Here is a 15,547-nt window from a genome sequence, read left to right on the forward strand (position 1 = left end):
CCTAGCTCACAGCAACCTCCTGTCTCAGCCTCCTGAGTAGCTAGGACTATAGGCGCACACCACCATTTTTAGTTGCCCAGATAATTTTTTTCTATTTTTAGTAGAGACAACGTCTCACTCTTGCTCAGGCTGGTCTCAAGCTCTTGAGCTCAAGCCATCCTTCTGCCTCGACCTCTCAGAATGCTAGGATTACAGGTGTGAGCCACCATTCCTGGCCAAATGGTTGCCTTTTAGGAAGAAAAAGGAATAACCACCCAAAGCAGAAGTTCCTGTGTGAAAACCCTAATCCATTAAAGACAAATCACCATTTCGGGTTCACCATTTTAAAATCAACAGCTCTACTTAGGTAGGAATACTGAAAAGAACGACATAAAACAAGAAATAATATAATATGTAAGAAATAAAATAATAAAAGGGTGAAAAATACTTGAAAGGTCACAGCTCCTGCAGGGAGCCTAGACAAATCATAAGGAGATGGGAAGAGAAGTGCAATGCACTGCATGTCCAACAGAGCCTAAGTCAGATCTGGTTATAGGAAAGAAAAAAAAAGTAGCTGAAGCAAAGTTTTGGCAAACAAAACGAATGGCTAGCTCAGTCGGTCATGAGTATAAAGAAGTCTGATGAGACATAGAAAAGTATAAGACCTGAACAGAAATCACTGTGACCAGTCAACATGTTTTCATTCTTAAGATTTCATTTCAGTAAGCTGTGAAACTCTTAGGTACCAAAACTGGTTATTAAATAAATGTTTTCACTACTACTAATTTGTTTATCACAATGTATAAACAAATTAAGGAATGTAAGATATGTTCAATGCCTATACTTCACAAAAACCTCAAGCAGTAAGTGCTGTCACCCACATTTTAAGCTGGGGAGCTGAGGAAAAGAGGACATAGATTATTTGCTCCATTACAGTCACTCCAGTAGATCACAATCAAAGTAGAGTTTTAACCAGCACTGCCTTCTAAGCTAGGATCAAACAGATTATAAGCACAGAGGCAAGAGAGATACACAGACACGTACAGCTCCAAATGGTTCTTCACGCTACCAGAGCCTCTCAATAAAACTTTTTATTTTTCACAAACTGAAAGTGATAGTGATACCAAAAAAGCTGTACTTGCATTACCACACATATGCCACATTTTTAAACTATTAAGGGCACTATTACTATTGCATCATTACTAATTTGAGACCTAAATTACCTATTATTCACTTTATAGTCGATGGTGTGAGTTCCCAAAAATATTTCATATTCAGGTAGCAGGATACCCAAGGTATCTGACAGGGATGAAGTGTGCAGAGTTGGTTACTAGACTCCATACATACATAATATAAGCAACTTAAGTAACTTAAAAATTGAAAGCAGAATAATTAGTTATAAGCAATGTCAAACCCAAGCAGCCTGATTATATGAACAGGACTGCTGTCAGTGGAAACAGAAAAAGACAAGCAATTAATACATCTGAGGGCCTAGCAAAATGAAGATCTAAAATACATTTCTCAAGTATGATATTTTTCAGACATATGTAACAGCTAACATTCTCCTCTTCAATTGTCTATGCTCATATTTTAGTCATTAATTAAAATTCTTGATCCTAAATAAAAAAATAAAATAAAATTATTGATCCTGAAACTTAATTTAGGTAGATAGGTAGGCATGATGGTGTGCACACACACGATCCCTCACTCCAATAATAAACTTCCACATCAGAAAGGTAAAAGATCTGTAAGGCCACAAAACAGAGGGAAAGTACAGTAATTTGTGGACTATAAATTCCTCATGTTTTTACTAATGGCATGTTCTGAAGCAACATAAAGCTTTTGGCTTCCGGTAATGGTCCATAAGCATTATGAACCCATATGTTCGTTGCTGGGCACAAATCAGATCTCGAGCTACAGATAAAAACCACCTATAAATATAGGTAACATTTAAGATGGGCATTTTGGGAAACTCTTTGTGACCCTAAGGAGCTTAATGGTAACTCTGACTGTTCTTTCACATCTTGTATAGACAACTGATTCTCAATTTTACTGTCTCCAAACCATTCACCTATGTAACATATTCAACAGTTAAAAATCTCTCATTATCAACACTAATCACCATTATCACCATGTCCCACTCTCTATCCCTAGTCACTACTGCTACAATACCACCCCCCAACCCCCAGACAATTCATGCTGCAACACAAGAGATTCCTGTAAGCTTTTCAAGCTGGAAGGAACCTTGGAAATCACATATTATAAGCCCCTCTTTTAGTATCTAAGGAAACCATAGCTGACAGTAACTTAAGCAACTTAAAAAACTGAAAGTAGAATAATTAGTTATAGTAGCTCCCATTTGGGGACCGCTGACTATGTGCCAGTCACTATAAGGACTTCATATGTATAAACTCATTTAATCCCTACAACATCCCTTGAAGTAGATTTACTTTATTTCCCCTCTTTTCCACACCAGGAAATTAAGGCACAGAGAACTGAGCCTTTGTCACATACTAACTGGGAGGTGGAGATGGGAATTCAAACCCAGGTCTGTTTAGTGCTCTCCTGACTGCCAACCCCAGAGCTCTTTCCACAAGATTAAGTACCTCAGACTTATTTCTCGAGCCAAATTCATTCTATTTATCCCCAGCATACAGATAATTCTAATTTTTACTCTCCCTCAAATTTTAATAGCTATAGCTATATACTTCATGTATGCAAGTCCTCACAACAGTTGAAGCAACTGTAAGGTATAAACCCCATTTTCAAGTGAGGAAATAAGCTCACAAATAATTTGCCCAAAGTCACACATAAAAGTGGCCAAGAAAATTCAGAACTCAAGCTATGGTCCTTCCAATATATGACATTACATCTTCACCGCATACTAACTCACAAGAAATTAGGGAACTAGCCAACAACTAGTAAAAATCTGGACTGAACATGGAAAACATGAACTCACTTGGGCACCCAAGAGAATGAAGATTAGAAAACTTAACTCCAGTCAGAAAACAAAATTGGTGTGCCTAAAATCTCATTCAGTAGATTTTATGTAGTGTACATAACCCATCACCATTTATAGTATGATGTGGTGAAAAAAAGTGTAACTATTAATATAATTTTCTTCATGTTCACAGCTTAATCATTGCACTTATTGGAATATTTAGAAACAAAAGGGCATCCATTTAATATTTCCTGAAAATCTTGTGTACCACTGTGTAGCAGTGTACCACTGCGATGACAGTACATGAGAGGAACTTAGGTGGCACACAGATAATTAACATTACATATTTTAGTATTCACAGATTGTAAAGTGACTTAGAAAAATATTGCTAATACATCAAACCAATGATTTCACATCTTATTTCTCACAAGATTAAGGGGGAAAAGTCAACATAGTGGTAATTAGGAAACCCACAGAAGTATCTGTCAGCCTCATGGGCTTAAGGAGATTTTGTTTATAATAATGCAAGTCTTAGCTGTTGATAACTACTTTTAAGTAACCTTTTATTTTCTTACTGATATGTCAAAATATCTGAACATAAGGAACTTGAAAATGCAGGGAGAAAAAAGCAGAATCAAAATATGCATTACTAACAACATAGTAACTATTATTTATTGAACACTCTGTGCACCAAGCACTGTGCTGAGTTTTCTATGTATCACCTGCCTACACTTTGAGGTACTATTATTACGCCATTTTATAAATGAGGGAACTGACTTAACAGGGATTAAACGCTTTCCTAAAAAGTGGAATTCTGACAGGATGGCAGCAGTGCTATAGTTTTTCATGTCTCTAAAACCCTATGTCAGACAGAACAACTAGAGAGGAAAACCAAAAACCGATGGACATCATTTACAACAAAACTAGATGACAAGGTAGTCCCACAAACCCCAAAAAGTGGGTGAGGAAAAACTGACAATCACATAACCTGTACATACCTGGGACCTGTGCAAGAGAAAACAGAAGTCAGGTGCACCTCAAGGGCCTAGGAATAGGAGAATCACAAAATAGCCAAAAGGTATTCACTGGAAATCATGGCAGACCAATTTCAGACCAGCAGCTGAAACTGAGATGGGTTTTATCCACTGCACGAGAAGGAGAAATAGACAATAGAGATGAAGGAAAGACAAAATCCACATAAAAGGAGTGGAAAATAGAACCTGGAATTTCAGAACACAGGCTGCCATGTTCTTAAACACTTCACAGAAACAATGAGAGAATTCTGTGTAGTTAGAAAAGCTACTCTGGGCCAGGCCCAGCACTTTGGGAGGCCAAGGTGGGAGGACTGCTTGGGCCCAGGAGTTCAAGGTTGCAGGGAGCTATCAGCATGCCACTGCACTCCAGTCTGGGTGACAAAGTGAGAGCCTATCTCAAAGAGAAGGACAGGACAGGGGAGCGGAGGGGAGGGGAGGGGAGGGGAGAAGCAAAGAAAAGCTACTCTGAACCATGCCTCCTCCTGAAAGTTGGAGAAAACTAATTTCACATAAAAACGACAAACAGCAAAATATTACAGTCAAATTCAACACAAAGTTATTACAAGAAAAAGAAAATAAGGATCAGAATAACATCCCTACAGACAACAAAAATGAGCCAGAAAGACCCATTCAAAAACATACCAAAACTACATCATGCTGTTTAAAAATGAGCTAAAAGGCATTAAGAAAAATGATAGAAGACAACATAAGTCAAAATTAGAGAAACTCAGAAAATGAAGTGATAGAATTCAGGAAAAAATGAGAAATAAAAAATAAAAACCTACTTCCAAAATAAAAACCAAACTAGAAAGTATACAAGAACAAATGAACACAACAGATAATGCAAGAAGTGTCTTTCAAGGAAGGAAATTTTTAAAAAACTTAAATGGAATTAAATTAAAATTTTCTCTTTGAAAGACACAGTTAAGAGAATGAAAGTACAAGCCACAAACTGGTAGCAAGTATTTGCAAATCGTGTCAGATAAAGGACTTGTATCCAGAATATATAAAAAGTTCAACATACACCTACCATAGGATCCAGCCATTCTACTCCTAGGTATTCACCCAAGGAGAAAAAAATGTTATGTCCATAACAAAGACTTGTACACAAATGTTCACAGCAGCTAGCAGCTTTACATTTATAATATAAAAACTGGAAATAACCCAAATGCCCATCAAAAGGAAAATGTATAAAAAATTGTGGCATAGCCATACAATGAATACTACTCAGAAATAAAAAGGAATGAATTGCTGATATCCACAACATGTGTCAATCTCAAAATAATCATGTTGAAAAAAAACCCCAAAGAATAATGTATAATTCCATTTATATAAAATCCCAGAACACGCAAACTAACCTATAGTGACAAAAAGTTGTTTGGAGGGAGGGGAGCACACATAGAAGGGAAGATCACAAAAGGGCATGAGGTAACTTCTGGGAATAATGAATAAGTTCACAATCTTGATTGTGGTGATGGTTTCATCAGTGTAGGTGTCAAAACATCAAAACTTAGCAAACTGTACATTTGTAATAAATGTGGTATATTTCATGTCAATTATACCTCAACAATGCTGCTTTAAAAAAAGTAATAAAAAAAGAATTTCAGATAAAATGACAAGTGTTGAAGATATGCAAAGAAGATATAATATAAAAATACAAGGAGTCCCTAAAAAAAGGAAACCAAGAGAATTGAAGAATCAATTTCCTACAAATTTTCTTAAATTTTTTGAAAAATTTGAAAATACTTACTGAAAGAACACACCATATACCTGAGTATACTGACCCCAAATGCCCAATATTGATTTTTAAAATCTAGAAAAGTTGCCAGGCAAGATGGCTCACGCTTGTAATCCCAGCACTTTGGGAGGCGACAACAGGGGGATCACGAGAGGCCAGGAGTTCAAGATCAGTCAGGGGAACATAGCAAGACCTCATTTCCACAAAAAATAAAAAAATGAGCATGGTGTTACATGCCCATAGTCCCAGCTCTCCGGAAGCTGAGGCAGGAGGATCACTTGGGCCCAGGAGTTCAAGGTTACAGTTAGCTATGATCATGCCACTGCACTCCAGCCTGGGTAACAGAGCAAGCCTCCATCAAAAAAAAAAAAAGAAGAAATAATCACAAATCCTTGATTCCACTACTTATGATTAAAAAAAGGAGGGGCATAGTTTACAAAAGTCACTGCACTTAAAAGAAAAAAATCTTTTAAGAAGCTAGGCAAAAAGAGTGGGTGGTTTATAAGGTTAAAAAAAATTATCAGATTTTAACAGTTAACACTTTAATTGGGAGTAAACAATAGGATTAACATACTTAAGATACATAAGGATAGAAAATGTGAACCAAAGATTTTATTTCCAGTCAAACTGACCTTCAAGAGTAAAGGACACAGACAACATACAAGACATACATGTAAGAACTCAGTAAATACTGGTCCCAGGAGCTCTGCCTCAATAATCTAGACAATGAGCTTCAGACAACCTAACAGACTAGAAACAATGACATGAGAACTGGTGGTAAGCATTAGATATATAGCTACTATAAAACTAAAACTAAACTACCGTTAAAAGGGACAATTATATAATAGCAATATGCTCAAATAATGTAGATACAACTTTTATTAAATGGGGGCTAGAGACTGGGAGAGTATCTGTACAAAAAATTAATATTCTTAGTAATTATACTGGTGGCAGTGATACTAGTATTATCATTCTTCAACTTTCTGATTGATGTGCAACGTTACATATGGTCAGCAACTAATTATGGAATATTCTAACTCTATCATCCTGTGTCCTTGAGAACCAGAATTTTTGGTGTGAAAGAAGTTAATAAAAACCCTATAGCCCTGAGGTCCTTTCCAAGTCTGTTTGAACACTTGCTGTCTTTAAACTGGCCTTTCTGTCTCCAGGCTTGATTTCTAACTTTTCGCTTAAAGGATTATCCTTTATTCACTTTATATCTCCTGTAGCATCCAAAATAGGCTTTCAATAAATGTTTGGTCAATGAATGACTGGGAGTAAGAATCAGGGAAAAGGACCATACATATGTGGAAGTTCTTTTATATATCTGTACTATACTTCAATTCACTTAATCTTTACAACACTCTTGGAGGTTGTTGCAGACACAACAAGATTTATTAATATGTGCATGTTCTTTCCTTCCCCCTCCTCTAACCAGTTCTCTAGAGAGAATTTTGTCCTTTCAAGTTTAGTTTCCTCTCTCTCTTCCACTTCTAAGAAGAATTTTTACCCTCTGGTTCTTAGGTTTTTGTGACTCAGGATTAAGACAATGGAAAGCCAGGTTGCATAAATCCACTGAGGGAAGCTTAGTAGGATTTTTGCTTGCAGGATCTCCTTTGTTATGAAGAACTCAGGTTTAGGGCAAATTGGAGAGAACACAAAATAAAATGTTAAAAAAAAAAAAACCTATAGTCCTGATTCTGAATTGCAAGTATTTTATCTAGCTCATTAATAATAAGCATCTCTAGAACCTGGATTGTAGACTATAAACACCATTTCCTACTAAAAGGCGGCAGGTCTTCTTGAGAAATGGCCGATTCCAAGTCCGGGGCAGGAAATCAGCTTACCATATTCATACCAGAGAACAAGGATGCTATCAAAGACTCCTAGGGTTGGCTGGGTGTGGTGGCTTACGCATGCAATCCTAGCACTTGAGGCCAGGAGTTCAAGACCAGTCTGAGCAAGAGCCAGACCTTGTCTCTACAAAAAACAGAAAAATTAGATGGGTGTGGTGGCACGGGCCTATAGTCCCAGCTACTTGGGAGGCTGAGGCAGAAGAATAGCTTCAGCCCAGGAATCTGAGGTTGCAGTGAGCTATCATGAAGCCACTGCACTCTACCCTGGGCAACAGAGTGAAACTGTCTCAAAAAAAAAAAAAAAAAAGACTCCTAGAGTCCTGTCAAAAGGCACTGCCCAAATGAGAGACAATCTGACCATCAAAAGGATAATAAATGCAACTCGAACCCATCAGACATGCTTAAATCCATGACTAAAACCCATCAAACGTTTAAATTCATGACTGAAACCCATCACCTGTTCCTGTTTATTCAACCCACACTATATATTTAGCATTATGTTAGGAACTTCAGAAAAGTATTGCTCTAGAAAATGTCCCATTTTAAGGTGAAAGTAATCGTTTAAAGATTAAAAACAATTTACTGAAGTGGCTAGAAACAATTCAAAGATTAGTTATATACATACACAGTATCCCTCTTCCTAACCATTTAATACACCATGTCTTGGCATCTTTCCTAACTTCCTACGTCAGATGTTTACAGGTAATTTTAACAGACTAGGAAGGAAAACCATTCCAAAGCTCTTTCATTTTCCTACACCCTCTCTTCAGTAAAAGTCTACACTTAAAATTCTAAAACTTCTCTAAAGCTAAAAACGCAAGTGTCAAATCAATTGTTTTCTGACAAGAAAAATAAATAGCCTCAACTATCACTATTTTCATCCATGAAGTTTCACACACTTCTTTTGTTAATGCTTTCTTGCTAGGACGTATCAGTGAAAACAAAAATGGTCGAAACTATGTAATTTTTATTTTAAGCAACCCATCCACCCTAAAACATCAGAGATCTGAATTGCTATTCTTTACATTTTCATTCTCCTGTTACAATCTTACAAACTAGACAAAACTAGGTTTAGCCATAAACGGATAACACAAACTACAAATGTCAGTATCAAAAATTAAGGCATGTAGGCCAGGCGTGGTGGCTCATGCCTGTAATCCTAACACTCTGGGAGGCCAGAGGATCACTGAAGGTCCAGAGTTTGAGACCAGCTTCAGCAAGAGCGAGAACTGGTTTCTACTAAAAATAGAAAAATTAGCAAGGCAACTAAAAATAGAAAAAATTAGCCGGGCGTGGTGGCTCACGCCTGTAGTCCCAGCTACTCAGGAGGCTGAGGCAGGAGGATCACTTGAGCCCAAGAGTTTGAGGTTGCTGTGAGCTAGGCTGATGCCCTGGAACTCTAGCCAGGGCAACAAAGCAGGACGCTTCCCGCCGCCCCCCCCCCCCAAAAAAAAAAAGTTCAAGTATGTCTATGTTGATAAAAAGAAATCAAAGGCTAAAGCTAAATGTATAAACACCAACTGTTTAAATAAAATAAAAAAAATTTTTCATAACTCCTTTAAACATAAGAATAAAGAATCTGAGAACACCAATCACTTCAATACAAAATACTCTTAGTAAATACACAAACACCTAATACAGAGTGGAGGTGGGGGACTTTAAATCCTCTATCAGGACAAAAACCTGTCCAAAAAAAATCAGATAATTTCCCCAGCCACCTGGTGTTCCAGTAAGACAGGATATTAAAGAGCTATCTTTTAAAAACTTTCCAACTATTTATACATTTACAGGCAATGTATTTTATCAAAAAAGGAAGCCAGTGTGTACAGACCTGATAAACCGAATAAGAGGTTTTAAGTATTTATCTCCAAATAGTTTGATATAATCTTGTATATCAAAAAACTTCTGAAAAGTAAAATGCTTTTCGTTGTAGAGAGGGATACATTTGGACCAACAATCAATTCAAGAGGAACAGTGGCAATCTAAGCATTTATGTTTTACGGACTAATTTATTTTTGAAAGAAGGCATCTAGTCATTTTTAGGCTTGTCTATATAAATACAAATTAACTGTTCTGCATCAACTTTTTAAATCAAGATGTTGTATAAGAGACTATAATTCAGAAGTAAAAATGACTTCCCCCCTTGAGAGGTCCATTTTTCAAATGTAATAAATAGAAATATAAGATTGAACACATCACAGTCATGGTAAGTTGACACTAAGGAGGTTCAGCTTGTCTAGGTGACCATTAACTCAAGCATTGGGGCAGCAGCCGTCCTTTTCTTTCTAAAATCAGGCTAGTTGTTAGACTACAACCATAAGCAAATCTTAACAGAAATGAACACTTGCTAAGAAAGTCCAAGAAATTATACATCATTTAGAGAAGGTTACACTCTTCTACTAGGCAGAGAACCCATTTATTAACATTGCACACAAAGAAACCTTTCCTCTTCCTGCTCCCCAATCCCCACCCAAAGAAAACACTACAAAGTAATCAGAGATGCACCATCCTCTACAAATTAAGAGTGTGAAAACAACTCCTAAAATTCAAAACAACAATGAACTGGAATGTTCCCTTAAAAAAACTTACACTAACCTTACAGCATAAATTTCATATTCAGAACATTTGGAAACAAGCCTAATAAAATGCTGGGCATATGAAACAAGTTAGCTATCCTAGAAAGTTTACAGGACAGTCAAAACTGTAGCATCTGGAATTTGTCAGATGATCACCCTGGGTCCTCAAGACAATAAACAGAAGTGACACTTCAAATACCCACATATAAAAATATGACAACAAAAGGCTGGATACAGGACAATATGAGAAAATACCACCACCAAGACTCTGAAACAGAATCAAAGCCACAAAATTCTGGGAATAAGCCAATTTGTTATGGCCAAAAAGGGTCATCCTTCCTTTCCCTGGCTCTTTAAGACTAGTAAGTTCTCTAAGTGTGTCAAAGCACAGATATAAAGGAAACTTTAACATAAACAAGTTTAATTAATTACAGAGCATGCATAGAGTATACAAGAAAGTATATACTCTTAGTACATTCTTTAAATGACCAGGACTTCTACAATTAGGCAGATGCATTATTTAATTCTCCCAAAACAGACTTTTTTCCCTTTCCTAATAACACTAAATGCATGTTTTCAACTCACATCGTTTCTCCAGTCTTGGCTACATGACAAAGAAACTGATCCAGGACAGGACAAACTTCCTTTTTCCCCCTCTTCTCAAAATCTAGATAAAGGAAGAAAGAAACGTTATCAGTATTTCTCAAATGCCCTCTAAAAACAAACTTTCCTCCCAGTCCTTCCCCGTATTAAAAAACAATTTTTAAAAATCAGCCTCTCAACCAAATACCCACCTAGACCCTCCAAGTTCTACTTCCAACATGTCACCCTCGTTACAGATAACAAGAATCCTCCTAAAGGGGGCACTCAACTTCTCCACAAACCATCCTTAACGCAGTGCTTCTCAAAGTGTGGTCGATGGGAACGCTAGCAACAGATTCATCTGGGAATCCAGTAAAAATAAAAATCCCCCGGCCCTGACTCCCACAAATTGTTCATCTAAGAGAAGTCCATGAATCTGTCTTTTTAAGAAACACCAGCTAACCCAAGCAGCCGTCCCCCAAATGACTCTGTCAAAAGAATAATTCTCAGAACACTGAAATCACGCTATTCTAAGTTTGAGAGCCACTGTTCTCAAGCCTGTTGCTTGGAAGGAAAGCAATCAAGAACCGTGAAGGGAACCACCTTAGAACTGGGGCGCGTGCAGAATGACTTAGAGGGCTTCCTAAGACAACTCAAAAGTTGCTCTGCCACACCCCTCCACCCTTTTACTTTTTTTCTCACCCCGACGCCTAGCGTGCGGGGGGCCTGCAGAAGAACCGAGCCCGCCTGGGAGGGAGGGGGCTGCGGGCCCAAGACTTGCGCCCGAAGGGGGGGAGAGAGTCGGGGCCCCCGCGAGAGCCTCCCCGGCTCCCCTCCCCCAGCCCAACGCCGCGGCCGACACAAAGCCCGGAGCGGGGCGGGAGGGAGCTGCCCACAGGGCTCCCCGCCCCTGGGGAGGCGAGAGGGGGATGGGAGCCGGGGAAGCGCCCCCCCGCCGCTCGGCCCCGGCTCTCGGGACCACCAGCCCTGCGAGGTGGGGAGAGAGGGCCGCGGAAGGCGAGGAGGAAGGGAGAGGGGGCAGCCACCCCCACCTTTCAGCGCCTCCTGCAGCCTCTCGACGTCCATGGCTTCCCGGAGTCCCTCGCAGCCTCCGCCTCCCTCCGCGGGTCTCCCGGGGACCGGAACGCCTCCCCCCACCCCCCCGACGCCCTCCCCCTCCCTCGCACACACTCCGGCACGCAGGCGACGGGGGGGGAACGAAGGGAGCCGGGGGAAGCGAGCGAGAGAGCGAGACCGAGAGAGCGAGCACCTCCCCGAGCCGCTACCACCAGCCCTCCAACATGGCGCCCGGCACGTCACCGCGCGCACGCTCCCCGCCGCCGTCCTCGCGCCCGCCGCGCGCCCCGGCCCGGAGCCCGAGAGCGCGTGCGCGGCGGAGGCGTGCGGCCGGGCCCGGAGCGACGGGGGCGTGGGCGGCCGCCTCGGCGCCTCTCTCGGACGCGGCCCCCACACCCACCTTCGCGGAGCGGAAGACAGAATGGCCGAGGCGGAGGGCTGCTGTCAGACTGCTTGGCTCTGGATCTCTGCCATTTGCTCGCTGTGTGACCTTGAGCTATTTACTTCGCCTCTCTGAGCCTCATTTTACCCGTGTGTACAGTGAGGGCACTAGTACCAATATAGTTGTGAGAATTGACTGTGTACACATCGCGTTCGGAGTATGCATAAATCAGTGTAATCGCAAAGAGAATAAATACGGCCACGCCTGAACCCAGCATTGGTCATTGGCCCACCCAGGAAGAGAAGCAATGCATATGGCAAAGTAGTAAAGAGCTCGATTTGGGGAATCAGTAGGATTCGAATCCCAACTCAACTACTTACTCCCTGTGTGACCCTGGACTAGTCACCTAAACTCACGGAACCTCAGTTTTCTTATTTATAAAATGGGGATTGTAAAACAGCCAGGAGGACTGAGTGAAATGGCGAAATGTGAACCGTTCAGCACAGTGCCTGGAACTCATAAACACTCAATTAAAGTGGCTGCTGTTTTTATTACCATCGTGATCATAATTACATAAGCGCCCAGGAAGTAGGAAAGGGCGGGAATCTCAAAAGTCATCTTCAGCCCTGACATTTTGCAAATGAGAAAGCTGGGGCATAGAAAGCAAGTCTGGCAAGACAACACCAGAACCCCATCTGGCCCCCAGTCAGTATGTGGACATTTTTAAACACTTGTCTGTGAGCTTTTAAAAGAAAAATCTCTTTCTGTAAGAGCTGTGCTGTACAATACAGTTCCCACTCACCATGTGTAGATACTGAAATTTAAATTAACTAAAATTAAATAAAATTTACTGTAATCCTAGCAATCTGAGCGGCCGAGGCTGGAGGATCGCTTGAGATCAGGAGTTCTAGACCAGACTGAGCAAGAGACAGACCTCATCTCTACTAAAAATAGAAAAAATTAACCAGGCAACTAAAAATAGAAACAAAAAAGTAGTGGGGCCTGGTGGTGAGCACCTGTAGTCCCAGCTGCTCTGGAGGCTGAGGCAGGAGGATCACTTGAGCCCAGGAGTTTGAGGTTGCTGTGAGCTAGGCTGACGCCATGGCACTCTAGCCCAGGCAACAGAGCAAGACTCTGTCTCAAGAAAGAAAAAAAAAAAAGAAAGAAAAAATTAAATAAAATTTAAAATTCAGTTCCTGACTTCTTTAATAAAATCCAGTTCTTCAGTCACACCAGCCACATTTCCAAGTGCTCAATAGCCACATGTGGCTAGTGGCTTCTGTATTGTACAACACAGATAAAGAAAATTCCTTCGGCCCAATAAGTTCTGTTGGAACTTTCTATTAGAGAACACACAACCCTAATTTCTAACACTTTGCTTTGTCTCTTTGATCACTCTCAGCTTGTCAGACTGAATTTCTTATGGCCTTCACACCTGGGTTTTATGTCAAGGCTTGTGCACCTGTGGTTTTTCTGTTTGAAATCTCCGCGCCAATTCACGTGGCTACCTTCCTCTCCTAACTCAGGCCTCAGCTTAAACATCACTTCCTCTGGGATACTTTCCACGATTCCCTTAGGCTGTGTTTGCTGTGTGCACTTGGTCTCTTATCACAGATGTTATCCACTGTTTGGAAGTTGAGACTGCAAGGGGAGAAGAGACAAGAGATGAGGCTGAAGAATTACTTCCTTTCATTCATTTCTTTCTTCTTCCTTGGAATTCTTCCCTAGCCAGTGTGTATCCCAGTGTCTGCTATCACTAGAGCCTCCTACTCATGCTAATTGCCTTGGAAGAAAGCAGAATACAAACGTGGCAACCGGCCTCCACAACTGCTTCTAATGACCCTCACACACTGAGATTCAATCTCCTCCCACACTGGATCAGAGCTGTCTGTGTGAAGGCACTGGGGCTTCTGCCTTGGACTCTTGCATTGATCAGTGGGGCCTCAAATGGAGAAGCCAGTTGCCATCTCATGAGAACATTAGACAGTCTTGTGAACAGGCCTACAGAGAGAAGAACTGAGGCTAAGGAAGTGGATTCTCCAGCCTCAGGCATTCCTTCAGATGACTGTAACCCCAACTGGAGGCTATGGAAGTGGATTCTCCAGCCTCAGGCATTCCTTCAGATGACTGTAGCCCCAACTGACATCTGGATCACAACCTTAGGGTAGATCCCAGGGTACAACAGCCCACCTAAGCCACTCCCCAACCCTTGATCCACAGAAACTATGACAGATGACAAATATTTATAATTGTTCTAAACCTCTAAATTTCAGGATAATTTATTACACAGCAATAGATAACTAATGCAACAAATAAGAAATTTAATAGTAACAGCTAATCTTTACTAAGTACTTTCTATGTGTCTAGCATTCTTCTAAGCGCTTTATAAAAATATCTAATTTAATCCTCACAAAAATCCTATGATATAGGTAATATTATTATCTCCACTGAACAAGAGAGAAAACTGAAATATAAAGAGGTGAAATAACTTGCACAAAATCACGTAACTACACAGACAGGTGGCTGTCCCATGATTCAAACCCAAACTGGTTTCAGAACCCCAAACGCTTTCTTGTCCTCAAGAAGGTTGCAAAATACCAGGAGAGGGAAGAGTAAGCATAGACCCTCAGGCAGGGTACAAGGCCAGGACATAACTCAGGTGTTCAGAGCCCTGCGCAGTCCGTTCCAGGCAGAGATGAAAGTTGCTTTTTAGAAGGGGCTTCACTTAAAAACTGGAAAAGATTTGCACTGACAGAGAAGAGCCCCCCAGGCAAAGGCAACGGTATTAACAAGGTAAACAGTCTGTGAGAGCCTCCTAGGTGCTGGGGAGAAAATAGTGCATAGTCTCTCTTTCCTCCATGGAGCTCATGGTCTAGTGGAGAAGACAGACCTTAAATAAACATGACCATGAAGGAAGCCTGGCAAGGTGAAGGCCCATTGCTCTGGTGTGTACAAAAGGGAAAGGGCCTGAACTTGGAGAAGACGCAGAGCAGGTGGTGGAAGATGGAGACAGAAAGAGAAGTGGGAAAGAGAAATTGGCCAGGACCATGTCAGAGAAAATATAAGGGATCTTTGTTTAACCCCAGGGAGAATTACTTGAGTTTGGTGACCTTTCTGAGATGGGTCTGTGGGAAGGAACAAGAAGAGGATATTGAGGAAAAATTTAGAAAAACCAACACCCAGTCTACATGAGCTTGAAAACAGGGAACCATCCCGGTTAAAATGCCACTATATAAAGCCTCAAAAGTTCTTTCACTCTCGTGGCCTTTTATTCATGCCTTTAAGTCCTTATTTGTGTATCATAATGGGTACCAAATGAAGCTGAAGTAGATGGACAAATTAAACTGAATATAATTTTCTAAACAAGTATGAGGGTAGTTTC

The 15,547-nt window shown here is 40.6% G+C and overlaps 1 protein-coding gene across 1 annotated transcript in view; it reads right to left on the reverse strand.

Moving 5' to 3' along the window:
- Window positions 1-12,035, reverse strand: part of PPP4R2 (protein phosphatase 4 regulatory subunit 2) — a 57,633-nt gene extending 45,598 nt beyond the window's left edge. Inside the window, exons 1-2 of the mRNA XM_045530766.1 lie at window positions 11,759-12,035; window positions 10,710-10,791 (exon numbers count right to left, since the gene is read on the reverse strand). Coding sequence (XP_045386722.1) covers window positions 10,710-10,791; window positions 11,759-11,792 — 116 coding nt within the window. The 5' untranslated portion in view covers window positions 11,793-12,035. The remainder of the gene's footprint in view (window positions 1-10,709; window positions 10,792-11,758) is intronic.
- Window positions 12,036-15,547: the final 3,512 nt, after the last annotated feature.

Source organism: Lemur catta, chromosome 18 (assembly GCF_020740605.2).
Source record: "Lemur catta isolate mLemCat1 chromosome 18, mLemCat1.pri, whole genome shotgun sequence".
Taxonomy (NCBI): Eukaryota; Metazoa; Chordata; class Mammalia; order Primates; family Lemuridae; genus Lemur; species Lemur catta.